Genomic DNA, 14,662 nt, shown 5'->3' with positions numbered 1-14,662 from the left:
GACTCAGCTTCTGCGAAGTGACATTGACAGTCAGGCCTAGAATATAATGAGGGAATGTTGGTTTGATTTCAGAGAGGCCGGAACGAGGGCCTGAGCAGCGGCACGCTCTCTAAGTCCTCCTCGTCGGGCATGCAGAGCTGTGGAGAGGAGGAAGGGGAGGAGGGAGCCGACGCCGTGCCTCTCCCCCCGCCCATGGCCATCCAGCAGCACAGCCTGCTCCAGCCGGACTCGCAGGAGGACAAGGTAAGGGGGGCCCACGCCACCTGTGCAAGGGAGGGGCTGTACAGTAGCTGCTGTCCACCAGCCTCCTTCCAAGAGACAGGTGACTCCAGGGCTGGAAAAAGGTGCCCAGAAAGCATACTGCTTCTCCAGGCAGATTCTGCCTGTTTTCACCCCAAAAGTATAGATAACAAAGTCCATGTAGACTAAGCAGTACAGTGTGCTTGTATAAATAAGCAGTACACGTGTGCTCTGTATAAATACGTTCAATGCCTTTTTAATGATGCTTTAGTAATTACTACTCTTAAAGCAGTTGTAGTTTTTCTTCCTGTACTGGCGAGGGTCCCTGAGAGAACAGAGGATCCACACGCAGGCTGCAGGATTGCGCCTGGAGGAGCAGTCGGCCGGCCCCTTCTCTCTGTTGGTGCTTTTGCACACGGGTGTCATTTTCAGATGAGATTGTCTGGCTGTCCAGTGCCTTTTCCAGCATGGCCGACACCAGCCTCCAGCTGGAGCATGGAGATAGTTGTCAAAGTATAGCAATCAGTTCAAAGCCGTGAATCTCCTCTTTGGATGTATGTGGAGGCTTCAAGCTGAGTAATAAATCTTCTTTTGTTTTTTTTTCCCTTTTTGAGTTTTGATATAATCTAAAATTATTATGTGCATCCCAGCTGTAGCACCATAAAATATCAGAAAGGAAACCTGAGAACTGTGGCTTGCACATCCTCTTGCCTTCAGGCCTTTTCTGCTCCTCCAGACTGGCAGGTGTTGAAAACCATGCTATGAAGTCATTACTGGCAATTTTTTTTCTTTTTGGCAGTAACTTTTCTGCATAAAACAGATGTTTTCCTTGGTTTTCCCATTCTTCCCCTTTTTCCTTCCCTGACCCCCTCTGCAGGGCTAACACGGTCAGTCACTTGCTAGATTGCCTGTGTTTTATGACCTGGGTCTGCCCGGGCCTGGTGATTGACAGCTGTGAGGCCGAGGCAAATCACGCATTAGTCATAACCTCAGGCAGATATTTCCACTGCCCCTTCTCTGTAGAACTCTGCTTCCTCCTCCCTTTGTGGCACTCGGTGCACAGTAAGGGTGCTGAGGTCTCAGCTGAAGGACGTAGCTTGGGTTTGAGTCTGGAGGGTGGGGGTGTCTGAGGTGCAGACCCTGTGCTGGGGATGCAGGCGGCTGAGGTAGGGAAGACCTCACCCTCCACTGCACTGAGTGGACTCACCAGGAACTGGGGCTGTGTCGTCTCTGACGATTCCTAAGCTGTTTTGTAGCATCTAAGCTAAACCTTTCTCAAAAGCAGAAAACTGACATTTCTTAAAGCTGGACAGTTACCCAAAAGTGCGGTACCGGGCCTGGTTGACTTATTCACTGAATAAGAGAGTATTTTTCTCCATTTAAAGAGTGGATTGCGCTAGATTTTTCTGTTTGCTAAAATCATTTATTGGTTATTGTGTTCCCTCATTGGGTATTGTCAATAGCGATTCTTCATTTACAAAAATCTATAGTGATGTTCCCAGAGAGTTTCTTATCTTGTGACTAATGTTTTGTTCTGTTCTGTTTTCTCTTTTTGTAAACCGTCACTGCAGCATTATGTTGATTTGTGTTCTGTGTCTGTTTTGGCTCAGTTTCCTTACCTCTCCATTTGAATTTTTTTCCTTGTTTTCTTCACCTCATATTCCAGATTTCATTAGACCAAGCCAGCATTTGTTTTGCAAAGTACATATCTGGCTCCACATTTGTAAAAGCCTTGTTGTAAATGTATAAATTCGTATCTGTCTACTGTGAGAAACGCATCATTAGGACAGCTAGCCGTGTGTCGCATGCATCTCTGCTGTCCTTAATATGAAGCAAGGTTCATATTACGCCCCCTTCTAGTTTCCAGTTAATTAATGGTGCAAGTAATCTGCAAACACACCGTGTTTGCTAATTACTGAGACTTGAACTCGGAGTCCCTCCCCCAGATTCCTTACCTGTCCACCCCTGTACACCTGATTCTAGCCGTAAATGGCATCTGATAGCTTGTGAGGCCGCAGATCTTCTGTACTCTGCACTAAGCATTGGGGAAATGGATGGCACAGGAAATGGTGAGCTCGTCCCCCCTCCTCCCTGTCTGGTCAGTGCGCCCTGGGTCCTTTCCTTTTCTTTCTCGTTTCTTTCTTTTAACCCCATCACCACAGTAATGCCATTTTTAGTAACCCGCTTTGTTTCCTGATTATTTAAGGATTCACTCGTTAGACCTTAGGCCTTTCATTCTTCCGTTGATCAGATTCTGTATTTTTTCTCCTTAGCCAGTAGCCTAGCCTGCAGTTGCGAAAGTTACAGTTAGAAGTTCCCCGTGCCCAGTCACCTCTTTGAAAAACATTATGATGTTACATGACTACAGATTAAAAACAGACTTTGTCTGCTTTCCACATGTATCCCAGACAGGTTTTATTTAATATTTCATGTCAGAATATTGTAAATTTAAAAGGATGACTTTAAATAAATGCAAACAAAGACAAACTTGTGGTCTTTTTGTCTGGAGTTACTTTTAAAAAGAGACTGAGCTTGCAGGAGAATGTACCATCTGTCCAGTGACTAACACGAGGCCTCCCCCTCCCCTTTCTTTTTCTGAACCTCTTCCCCAGGCTTCTTCTCGATTAATCGTCCGCCCCACCAGCTCTGAGACACCGAGCGCAGCCGAGCTCGTCAGTGCCATTGAGGAACTCGTGAAGAGCAAGATGGTAAGGCTTCCCAGAGCATCTGAGGTCTGGAGCGGCCCTGAGGTGCTGCTTGCAGGTGGATACACCCTTGTCTGTGTGCTGCTCTGGTCCACAGAAGGTGCCTGTGGACTACTGCACTTCACGGGTCCCAAAGGCCACCCTCACTTCTCACCGACTGCAAGTTTGGAGGTCCCCGGGACCATCCTCAGGTTCAGTAATTTGTTTGAAGTTCTCACGGAACTAAGAAAAGTCACACATGTGGTTTCCTGCTGTGAAAGGACATTGATTAAAATCAGCCAGGGAAGAGGTCCATGATGGGGCAGGGTCCAGGAGGGTTCCAGGTTCAAGCTGCCAGTTGTCCTCTCCCCTTGCAGTCGTGTGGGCAGTGCTGACTGTATGTACAGCGTGTTGCCAACCAAAGACACCCACCCGAACCTTGATGTTCAGAGTTTTTATTTGAGCTCAGTCACATGCCCAGGATTGGCTGCTCACATGGTCACGTTTGTCCCCTGCCCCTCCAGAGATCAAGATAGCACGTGGCCCAAAGCTCCCACCAGAAGTCACATTGTTAGCATAGACTATCTGTCTTGGCCCAAGGGCCCCAGGTAGACAGACATTCTTATCAGGGAGGACCTTCCAAGGGCTTAGAGATGCCTGCCAAGAGCCAAGGTTGGTCCTTTCCTGCACCCACGCTGTCTGTGATGCTGGCACCATCATGGCAAACATGGTGGGTTTCAGTCTTGTCTGAGTGTACCCAGTGTCGGTTGTACTCACAGATAGGCTGATGGTGTTCTTTTGCTTTGTCTGAGGTCTTTCATTTAGACTGACAGTGTATAAGGGAGAAGGGTTGGCACTGTTATGTAAGGGCTTTATTCTCTTAGTGACCTCTGTATTGCCAGTTGATCAACATGGGTTTGATTAATAAAAGACCCAAATCAAATGTTGATTCCTTGAGCTTAGACAGTTATGCATTGCTTCTAACTGATTCAAATCAAGTAATTTCTATGTTTCTTTATTTTTCCTAACTATGAAATGGAAAAACCGTTAATGGTAACAATTTTCAGACTAGCATGTCCTACTACCTCTGTGAAGTTATTTAACATCCTGTAAAAATCACCTCTTCCAAAGTAAAAGCCCTCAGCCTCTCCCATAATCTGTTCTCCAGAGGTAACTGCTGTGAATAGTTTGACAAGTTTCTCTCCAGAGATCTCTTTGCAGGCGCAAACATATATGGGGGAGGAGAAGGGAACATATGCATGCTTTTTCTTTCAAAATGGATTCATCCAATTTTTAAGATTCTAAGATTTAAATATCTTGAGGATATGTACATCAGTACATACAGATTCATCTGAGTTCTTTTAATGGCTATATAATATCCCATTATATAGATGCAGTGATGATAATACCACTAAGGGCTTACTCTAAACTAGGTGGTACTCTGAGTCCTAAGCATGTATAAATTTATATTCCCCACAACAGCCCTATAAGGTAGGCACTCACTATTGTATCCCATTTTACAGATGAAGAAACGGAGGCACACAGAATGTTTAAAAACTTGACTAGCTAGTAAGAGGCAGACATGATTATACTACAGTTTATTTAAATAAATTCCATAATAATATGTCTATAAAGTTGTTTTCAGTTTTTCACTATTAGAAACATCCGTGTTCATCACGTGTGTGTGATTATGTCCATTGGGTAAATTTCCAGGACTGGAATTGCTAGGTCAAAGGGTATACAGTCAGGGCAGGCCCAGTGGCGCAGTGGTTAGGTTCACATGTTCCGCTTCTTGGTGGCCCAGGGTTCACTGGTTCGGTTCCTGGGAGTGGACATGGCACTGCTTGGGAGAAGCCATGCTGTGGTAGGCGTCCTGCATATAAAGTAGAGGAAGATGGGCATGAATGTTAGTTCAGGGCCAGTCTTCCTCAGCGAAAAGAGGAGGATTGGCAGTAGTTAGCTCAGGGTTAATCTTCCTCAAAAAAAAAAAAGGGTATAGAGTCATGTGCCACATAACGTTTTGGTCAACGATGGACCGAATATATGACAGTGGTCCCATAAGATTAGTACCATGTAACCTAGGTGTGTAGTAAGCTACACCATCTAGGTTTGTGTAAGTGCACCCTATGATGTTCAAGTAACAACGAAATCGCCTAACGGTGCATTTCTTAGAATGTCTCCCCGTCGTTAGGCGACACATGATTGTACTTTAAAGTTAGGAATTTATCTTCCTTGAGTCAAGTATTAACTAGGTGCCATGCATAGCATTCCCATTTCTTCTTCCACCCTTTAACATCTTCTAATGAAACTGCTTGACCGGGTCAAAAGGGATTATATCACGAAAAATTCAGACTGGCATGTATCGCCTGCCAAGCTGGAATTCCCCACCCCACCCCAGCCCCTGACCCCGGGCAGTTGTGCTGTGTTCTGAAAAGAACGTGATGGGCTTCAAGGTTCAGCAGGAAGTCAGGCAGAGAGGCGGACGGGACTTGGTGGATAACTCAAGACCTTGCCTTTACTGGTCAAGACTTTGGGATCATGTCAGTATGAGCTGAGCTAAACCACATCCTGGCTCTCTCTTTGAGAGACAAGTTGATTAATGGTCTAAACAGAGGACACTTAAATTGTAACTAGTCAGTTTCCAAGCATCCTCAAACATTTTAAAAACAGTCATTTGTACACATCAGTTATATGACCATTAAAATCATTCTTGTCTAATTGAAAGAGTTTTTCCAAGGAATGCTACAAGGCAACCCTTTGTCAGCCATGCTAGTAATTATTCTGCACATATTTAAATTGCATTACATTTTAAGTGGTTTGAGATTCATTTCTAATTAGTTCAGATGGACTTCCAAATAGAGAGGAGTTCTATGGCCTGGCCTCTTTCAGCTTATACTGGTTTACTCTCCCTTTTCAATTCTGAGGAATTAAACTTCATCAGTTAAAACTAAGTTCTAGGGGCTGGCCTGGTGGGGTAACCATTAAGTTCACACGCTCCGCTTGGGTGGCCTGGGGTTGTCAGGTTCAGATCCCGGGCGTGGACCTACACACCACTCATCAAGCCACGCTGTGGCAGCATCCCACATAAAATAGAGGAAGATGGGCACAGATGTTAGCTCAATAACAATCTTCCTCAAGCAAAAAGAGGAAGATTGGCAACAGATGTTAGCTCAGGGCCAGTCTTTCTCACAAAAACAAACAAACAAAAATAAGTTCTTTCCACTTATGTTGCTTCTTCATTTAACAGGTATAAAGGTATTGGCAAAGTGGAAAGGGCATAGATTTTGGGATTAGATGGACTTGGGCTCAAACTCTCCTACTTAATGCTTCAGCCTCTCCCAGCCTGTGTCCCTCACCTGGAACCTGGGGTCACAAATGGAGTGCTGTTTGTGAAGCTCCTAACAGGCTTCCAGCGTGTGGCATTCACTAATTCCTCGTTGGAGAACCATATTTATGCTGTTTATGATAGACTCGTCCCTTCTTCATTCTCCATGGAGTGTAATCTAGATTCTGTCTCTTTCTGGTTCAGGGGAAACATAACCCTATTGGTTTCCTTTCACTAACCCTGTAGTGTCAAACAGAACTACTTTTTTTCCAGTAAAAACTCTAGTGAATCATTTTAATATCTGTCACTCTATCCTGCTTCCCGTAACTGAGTCACTCCTGCGTGTCTCACTACGTGCCGCAGATGCTTGGTCATCCACGTTCGTTTTCTTGTGGGTGATCTCTTAGGCTATAGCACCTTCATAACAGGATTTGAACACTGGATTGTTTACCCATCAGAAGCTCTGTATTAATTGATGGGACTGGGGAAGAAGGGGGGGTGTTCAACTGTTATGCAGTATGTGTTCAAGGACTGACCCTCCTGACCCTAAAACCTGAGGATCCAGTCTGGAAAATTAAAACCATACTGAAAACTGTGCCCTGGGATTTGCTTCTCTCTCCGCCCTGCACATTGCTGGTCTAAGGACGTGCGTCTTTCCTGAGCGTTGGCAGACAGCTGACAGCCGCAGGGACCATCTGAACTTGACTTTGAGGTTTTCTTCTCTTCATTGATCGAATAAAAGAGAAGATACAAGAAAGAATGAAAACAAACGAAGTAAACATCTAATTCAGTATATTAGAACAATAGCAAAATAAACCAAAGAAAAGCAGAAGGAATTCATTTGTAGAGAGAGAAGCAGAAATTAATGAGTTGGAAAACAGAAAAATAGTAGAGTAACAAACAAAACCAAAAATCTGTTCTTTCAAAAAATATGGGCATCAGGTAACCTTCTGAAGAAAATAAAAGCACAAATTCACAAAATAGGAAATTGTAAGGGAGAGAGAAACTTAGGAAATTGAAGCATAATACATTACTTTGTTCAACTCTCAGAAAGTAAATTTGAAAACCTGGATGAAATGGGCAGCTTCTTAAGAAAATATAATTTACCAAAGCTAACCTCAGAAGAGATTAAATATCTGCAGACCTGTCTTCTTGGATGAAAGTTGACAAGAACCTACCCACAAAAAAACCACCAAACCCAGAGGATTTTGCAATAATTCCTCCGAATCTGTGCAGTCCCAGTAATTCCCGCTCCAAGGCCGCTCTGTGCTGGCCATAGCCTTTTCACTTGCCCACCGTTTGTGTCAGAGGCCACTGGGCAGCATTGAGGGAGTGGATGGCATGAATGTGACGAGGACACGTAACCGTGACTGCGTCCTGTCAGGGTGTCTGTACCCTCTGGCTGTCCACCTAGGTCTCCCAAGCCACAGTGAAGGACAGGCAACCATTCCACCCGCTGTAGAAGACGGGGCCTCAGGGACACCGGGGAAGTCCACGACTCTATCCCCAGCTCGCTCCTCTGTGTGAGGGGACGTCTGGAGTCTGTCTTTTTTCTCACTGTTCAAGTGAACGAAATTAGACCTAACGAGCTTCAGCTGTTTCCTTGCAAATCGGGACAGGAGACAGTGCAGAGCTTCCTCCCCCTCGTTCTTCCAGCTCCAGTCTCGGGTCAGAGACCTCCAGGACCTCCAAGCATGAGTCAAGCCTGCGCCCCGCCCCACAAAATGCTTGTTTCCAGGAAAGGTCAATAGCTAGTTATTTAAAAAATAAAAGTGCTATCTTCTCAGCAAACCCTGCTCCTTGGTTGTTTTTCATAAATAAGAGCAGCAGTTGCTGAACTGCCACGGCTCCGTGGGTTTGGGGAGCAAGAAGCCTGGACAGACTTTGTGTCCTTAAAGCTATGCTTGGTGACCAGGTCAGCATCAGCCTGCTACTCTTCAGGGGAGAAAATAAGACGAGTGTTAGAGATGTTAATTTGATAGGAAATATTAAGTCGTCTTGCAGTTTGTATTGGGCTTTTTATTTGAAGATAAGTGAATCACATTTTCCCAGTTCAATCACTGATTATCTCTTAGTGTCTCTATATGTCCAGCTAGGGTGCTTTGGAAATTTTTAGAGAACTATAACCTATATCCCTAGGAGCTTTGTGAGTTCAGGTTAAGAAAGAAAATTAATATGTACCAATTAGAAAGTAACCAATTGTCATCAATATTCAACTCACAGATTTATTGACCACCTGCAAAGCTTTGTTCGAGGTTCGACAGGGGATCCAACAGTGGAAACAGTCACCTGCAGGAGCTCTCCAGTGGGGGAGAGAAAGTTGTGGATAAGTAATTGAGGCCAGCATGAGCACTGCTTCCTGCAGAAGAGACGGGGCGTTGTGAGTGCAAATGTCACAGCGATAGAGAGTGGTTTTAGCGGGGTGATCTGTGTGCATTGAAGTATGAGTCGAGGCTTCATGGATAATCGAGAAACAAACCAATTTTATTTAAACTAAAATATAGATTGCTGACATTGCTACGTGGCCCACCAACAAGGAATATGGTTGACGTGGTTGGGATAAGCTGGCCTGATGGAGGTGATTCCACCCACTTATGAAATAGTCATGCTTTCATTTGGCAGGAATATAACTGAAAAGAAAATTGCTAGATTTGACACAGGTGCAGTGCTCTGATGTAAACTAGTTGTGTATTTTCTAATCATTTGTTAACCAGAAACAGAATATGTTAACATATATGAATTCCCTGTCCTTTTCATTCTAACTTTCCTCTGATCCAGTTTTTTGCTCAGTTTTTTCCATTAATGTTGGGGTTGTTTTGTTAAATACTGTGTAATTTCACAAACATAGATTTTTTTAATTTTGTAATCAGGTCTTCTGTATTTTCTGGTGTTTGAGATCTTCTTATCCTAATTTCAGCCTCGTGGACCACGGGCAGGAAACGTGATTGGCGATCTGATTTTCTTTCAGGCCCTGGAGGATCGTCCCAGCTCTCTCCTTGTTGACCAGGGAGACAGCAGCAGCCCTTCCTTCAACCCTTCAGACAACTCCCTCCTCTCCTCCTCCTCACCCATTGATGAGATGGAAGAAAGGAAATCCAGCTCTTTAAAGAGACGGCAGTAAGACAGGATTGTTTTCGTGGTCGTTATTTGGCGGGTTTCCTCTTGGTTGTCTTCAGAAACGTGGCTGGAATTCATCTCTGAATCAGTGAAGTGAGGTGATCGGGGCCTCTCGTTCAGTGATTGTACATGCTTAAAAAGCACTCACAACCTCATAAGGACCCAGTAAGCCAGAGCTGCAGTTTTTATTGTTTTATTTGTGTATTATATATACTTTATTTATAAATAAGAATGATATAAGAATATCTCTGTCACTTCTGGTGAGGAACTCCTATACTTTCTATTGTACGCATAGTTGTGAAGGAAAAAGAAGGCAACATAAAATTAGATATAGTCCCGAAAACTTGAATATTTTTCAAGCGTACCTTAGTGATCGTGTTTCTCAGTTCCAGTAAAGCAGCTTATGGTGAAAAAAAGAGTCGCCAAAAATAGTACGAAATGTATACACTTGATCTTAGACAAAAGGCTGAGAAGCGATAGTACGAAAGGTTTAAACTCGCCTTTGGAGAAGAGGAAAGACTTACACACTGCGTGAGGGCAGAGAGCTGGTTTACTGAGCGCTGTGTCCCAATACCTAGAGCGATGTTGGGCACATAGGAGGTGCTGAGTGGGTGTTGGTTGAAAGAATGAATGGATGAATGAATGAAAGAACCTTTTCAGGTTTGCTATATACCGGTCAAGTAATTGTCTTCGGGTGTCTGAGTGGCCTTCAGCAGTTACTGAACCTTACAAAAGAAACACTTCTGACTGGTGTGATCAGGTCCAAGGCTTTAAACATCTGAGTTAAGTTTTTTTCTTGTATGTCCATTGAAGCTTAAAATGACTAAATCATTAAAAAGCAGACAAGAAACCTGCTTCCTTTACCGTCGTGCCTTTATAACAAAGTTACATCTCAGCTTCTCTTGGTGGTTGTATGTGTGATCAGAGTGCAGTGGTGTGAATTCCCCTGATGTGAAGTGTCTTGTGACCTCTGCAGCCCTCATGGGTCACCCCCATGAACCTGTGAGTGACTTGGGACACACAAGGATGGAGACCCATTTGTGCAAATTTGATATGTTACAGTATCGTCCCAGTGGGGGTCTGGCCTGACAAAAGCAAAAGTGTGAACGAATTCATTTAGAAAACAGAAAGAGTTTGGATTGTAATCACTGTGTTTTCTCGCTCTCTTTCCAGCTACGTTTTGCAAGAATTAGTGGAGACAGAACGTGACTATGTGCGGGACCTCGGCTGTGTGGTTGAGGTATATGTTTTCAGAGATTTAATAACCTGTATTAGCCCCAAGAGGTGTCAAAGGGGTGTTGTGTTAGACAGTTTAACACTGATACCTTCTCAAAAGCTTTAAAATATTTTTGACCAAAAAAAAAAAACCAACCAAGTATTTCTGAAAAATAAAATGTAGCCAACTATCTTCACAATCCATGTACACTTTTAAAGGCTTCTTTTTTGCATAGTGCGTCTTGACATAATTATTTTTATAGTTAAGTTTTATAGTTATTATATCCAGCCATTTTATTTATTATGTGGTAACCTTGCCTTTAATCATTTTATGAGAGTGGGTGTCACTGCAGAGACGGGAATATCATTGGTTGACAGAGTCAGTGAGGCCAGCAGTGGGTTCAGTTCCATCCTGAATCCACCTGGATTCAGAGCTTGGTCTGTGGCTAAACCAGACCATTTGCTTATGGTCTTCACAGAACGAATGTGTCATCATTTTCATTGCCCAGAAGTTGCTATACCCTAGGTAGACAGAGCAAAACCACTGCCTTTCATACTGAATCGAGGGCTGTCTCCAAGCTTATCCCTGCCATTAAGTTCAGGGCATAATCACATTAATAAACTCAATTCATCGAAAAGCTATTTTTATAGTGTAAAATTTTGTCACTTATTCTTTCAGCTCTGCAGGTATATACAGAACAATACTTTTGGGATGTACCTTCCATTAAAAGTAACGGCTGTCATCAGTCAGAGAAAGACGAACTCTATATGACTCCACTCATAGGTGGAAGTTAACATATTGACAAGGAGATCTGATCGGTGGTTACCAGGGGAAAGGGGGGGTGGGGGGAGGGCACAAAGGGGGAAGAGGTATACCCACAACATGACTAACAATAATGTACAACTGAAATCTCACAAGGTTGTAATCTATCATACCATTAATAAAAAAATAAATAAAAAAAAAAGTAACGGCTGTCACAGTTAATTGTGTGACATAAGAGATTTAACATGTTTGATTAGTTTGCAGTCATTGTTAACAGTAAAATAAGTAACTGAATACTTAAGAGGTTCTTGTACAGGCTGAAGCCCATCTGAGTTAAATAGAAGTTTTAAACCACATTTCAGCAACATATGTAATCAACTCTTGTTAAAAAATCAATTTATGAAAAGTATGTTGTTAAATCCTTATTTAACTAGTTATGTAAATAATCCAAAAAGAAAACAAAATCTGTTTATATGAGATCAATCTGAGTACAGAGGAAATATGAATGTAATATTATCTTTCAAGTACCAGGTAAGAACCTTTTTCATGTGGGGTGTACGTTTGGTTTTAAATAAAGAATTGGTTACAAGAGAGTGCATATGTGTATTTTGTTCTTTATGGCTATTAATCAACAGGTGATTACTTGATTCAAACATGTTCAATGAAATAAACTTATTTTTAAATATTTCATTATAGGGCTACATGGCACTGATGAAGGAAGATGGTGTTCCTGATGACATGAAAGGAAAAGACAAGATTGTGTTTGGCAACATCCATCAGATTTATGACTGGCACAGAGAGTACGTACAATACATCATGCATGGTGGCATGCCCAGCATCATCACTTTGCTAAACTGCATGATGTCAGGCAAATGGTACAGGATATTTCCTTTTATTGCCTGTGTAGCCTCATGGAGGCAGCCATTGCAGAGGAAATATTGTTGGGCTGAGGACTCCTGTGGTGGCTTTTCATGGCACAGGATGAGTCTCTTATCTTCTTCATGCTGGTCCATCCAAGGGGCCCATGTGGGTGTTGCTGGAACCCTGACAGCCCAGGTTCATGGCCTAGTCCTGACCTCTGGCCATGTGCTTCCCCTCTCTATACCTCCATTCTTCATCTACACAACATGGGTCATAGTGTGACCTGTCTCATGGACTTTTTGTGAAGAGGGACCTGAGTTCATGCATGAAAGCACATAGAGTAAGCCTTGATGAATGGTTCTAATTAGATTTGCAGCCACTTCTTTAATAAACACCAATTACTATTAGACGGTTTTAAAGATATTTTTCCAACTCAGTTTTAATGGAAAAATAGACATGATTGCCCATGAAAATCAGCTTTTATCCCAGTGCATTGCCATGCCTGTCCTAACCAGGAGGAGATCCACATGGGGGCAAATGCTGCAGCAGCTGCCTCAGCCTGCCAGAACTTGTCCCCACACATCTGTCCCTTCTGGTCACCTCAGACCTAATTTTAAAAATCCTCATCATCTGGGCAGCACTTAGTGCCAGCTGCTGACACTGTTGTGGATTGTTTCAGCAGCACTGTTCTGCTCCCCATTATCAGAACAGGCCTCCTGCTTTCCTGTCTTAATATCTTCTTTTAGGTTTGTTAATAGTTGCTTTATGTACTTTGGTGCTTCTGTGTTGGGTGCATACGTATTTATAAGTGTTATGTCTTCTTGGTGGAGTGTCCCTTTGATCATTACATACTGCCTCTCTTTGTCTGTCTTTACCTGTCTTATCTTGAAGTCTACTTTGTCTGATATAAATATTGCAATACCTGCTTTCTTTTGTTTGCCATTGGCTTGGAGTACCATCTTCCATTCCTTCACTCTGAGCCTGTGTTTGTCATTGGAGCTGAGATGTGTTTCCTGAAGTCAGTGTATTGTCGGGTCTTGTTCTTTAATCCATCTCACCACTCTGTGTCTTTTTATTGGCGAATTCAATCCATTTCTGTTTAGGATGATTATTGATATATGAGAGCTTAATGCTGCCATTTTATCACACGTTTTCTAGTTCTCTTGCATTTCTTTTGTTTCTTCTTTCTTTTATGTATTTTGATCTACTAATTGAGTTATGTAGTTTTTCATGTTATGTTTCTTTGTTTTCTCCTATTTATTATTTATGTCTCTGTTCTGCTTTTTTGTTTAGTGGTTACCCTGAAGTTTGTGTTCAAAATCTCATAGATAAGACAGTCCCTTTTCTGATGGCTTCTAATTTCCTTAGACTAAACCAATACAGTCCCTTTCCTCTTCCCCTCCTAAGTTGTTTTTCTCACATCTAATTCCATCTTGTGTTGTGAGTTAAAATGTCAAGATTATGTTTGTTTTTGGTGTTTTCCTTCCCTTTATCTTTAAGGCTGTACTTGAGTATTTGCTAACCTGTTCTGATGTATAGCTACAATTTTCTGATTTTGTCTACCTATTTATCTCCTTACTCCATGCTTTGTAACCCCTTTCTCCTTCTCTTTTTCAGGTACTAGGGCCTTCTTCAGGATTTCTTGTAGGAGGGGTCTCAGGCTTACGAACTCCCTTAGCTTTTGTTTATCTGGGAAAGTTTTTATTTCTCCATCATTTCTGAAGGATATTTTCACTGGATAGAGTATTTTTGGCTGAAAGTTTATGTCCTTCAAAGATTTGAATATGTCATTCCAGTCTCTCTAGCCTCTAAGGTTTCTGCAGAGAAGTCTGCTGAAAGCCTGATAGGGGTTCCTTTATAGGTATTTTTCTTCTGCCTTGCTGTCCTTAGTATTTTTTCTTTGTCGTTTAGTTTTGCCAATTTCACTACTATATGCCTTGCAGTAGGTCTTTTTACATTGACATATTTAGGAGATCTGGTTGCCTCTTCCACATGGATTTCCATCTTCTTCCCTAGCTTTGGGAAGTTCTCTGCTATTATTTCTTTGAACGAGCTTTCTGCTCCATTCTTCTTCTCTTCTCCCTCTGGAATACCTGTAATTCTTACATTGCATTTCCTAATTGACTCAGCTATTTCTCAGTTTCTTCCTTTCCTTTTAGTCTTAGTTCTCTCTCCTCTGTCAGGAGCATTTCAACATGTATCTCCTCAGTTATGCTGACTCGCTTCTCTATGATATCCAGTCAAGGGTTCAGGGAATCTATGTTTTGTTTTATCTTTTCCATTGTGTCTTTCATCTCCAATATTTGTGATTGATTCTTCTTTATAGTTTCAATCTCTTTTGTGGAGGAGCTCCTGAACTTGTTGAATTATTTCTCTATGTTCTCTGTTGAGTCGTTGAGTTTTTTGACGATAGCTATTTTGAATTCTCTGTCATTTAGATTACTTATTTCTGTGTCC

The 14,662-nt window shown here is 42.4% G+C and overlaps 1 protein-coding gene across 6 annotated transcripts in view; it reads left to right on the top strand.

The window, feature by feature from the left end:
- Window positions 1-14,662, top strand: part of TRIO (trio Rho guanine nucleotide exchange factor) — a 356,110-nt gene that overhangs the window by 311,642 nt on the left and 29,806 nt on the right. For 5 of the 6 annotated variants that reach the window (XM_044779483.2, XM_070519854.1, XM_070519855.1 and 2 more), the window contains exons 36-40: window positions 73-243; window positions 2,853-2,948; window positions 9,218-9,366; window positions 10,540-10,606; window positions 12,041-12,144. In XM_044779483.2, coding sequence (XP_044635418.2) covers window positions 73-243; window positions 2,853-2,948; window positions 9,218-9,366; window positions 10,540-10,606; window positions 12,041-12,144 — 587 coding nt within the window. Of the gene's footprint in view, window positions 1-72; window positions 244-2,852; window positions 2,949-9,217; window positions 9,367-10,539; window positions 10,607-11,260; window positions 11,932-12,040; window positions 12,145-14,662 lie in introns of those variants that run through there. The other variant, XM_070519858.1, reaches the window with a different exon arrangement.

Source organism: Equus asinus, chromosome 10 (genome assembly GCF_041296235.1).
Source record: "Equus asinus isolate D_3611 breed Donkey chromosome 10, EquAss-T2T_v2, whole genome shotgun sequence".
NCBI lineage: Eukaryota > Metazoa > Chordata > Mammalia > Perissodactyla > Equidae > Equus > Equus asinus.
The sequence above is the reverse complement of the archived record's forward strand: the minus strand, read 5'-3'. Positions and strand labels throughout refer to the sequence as shown.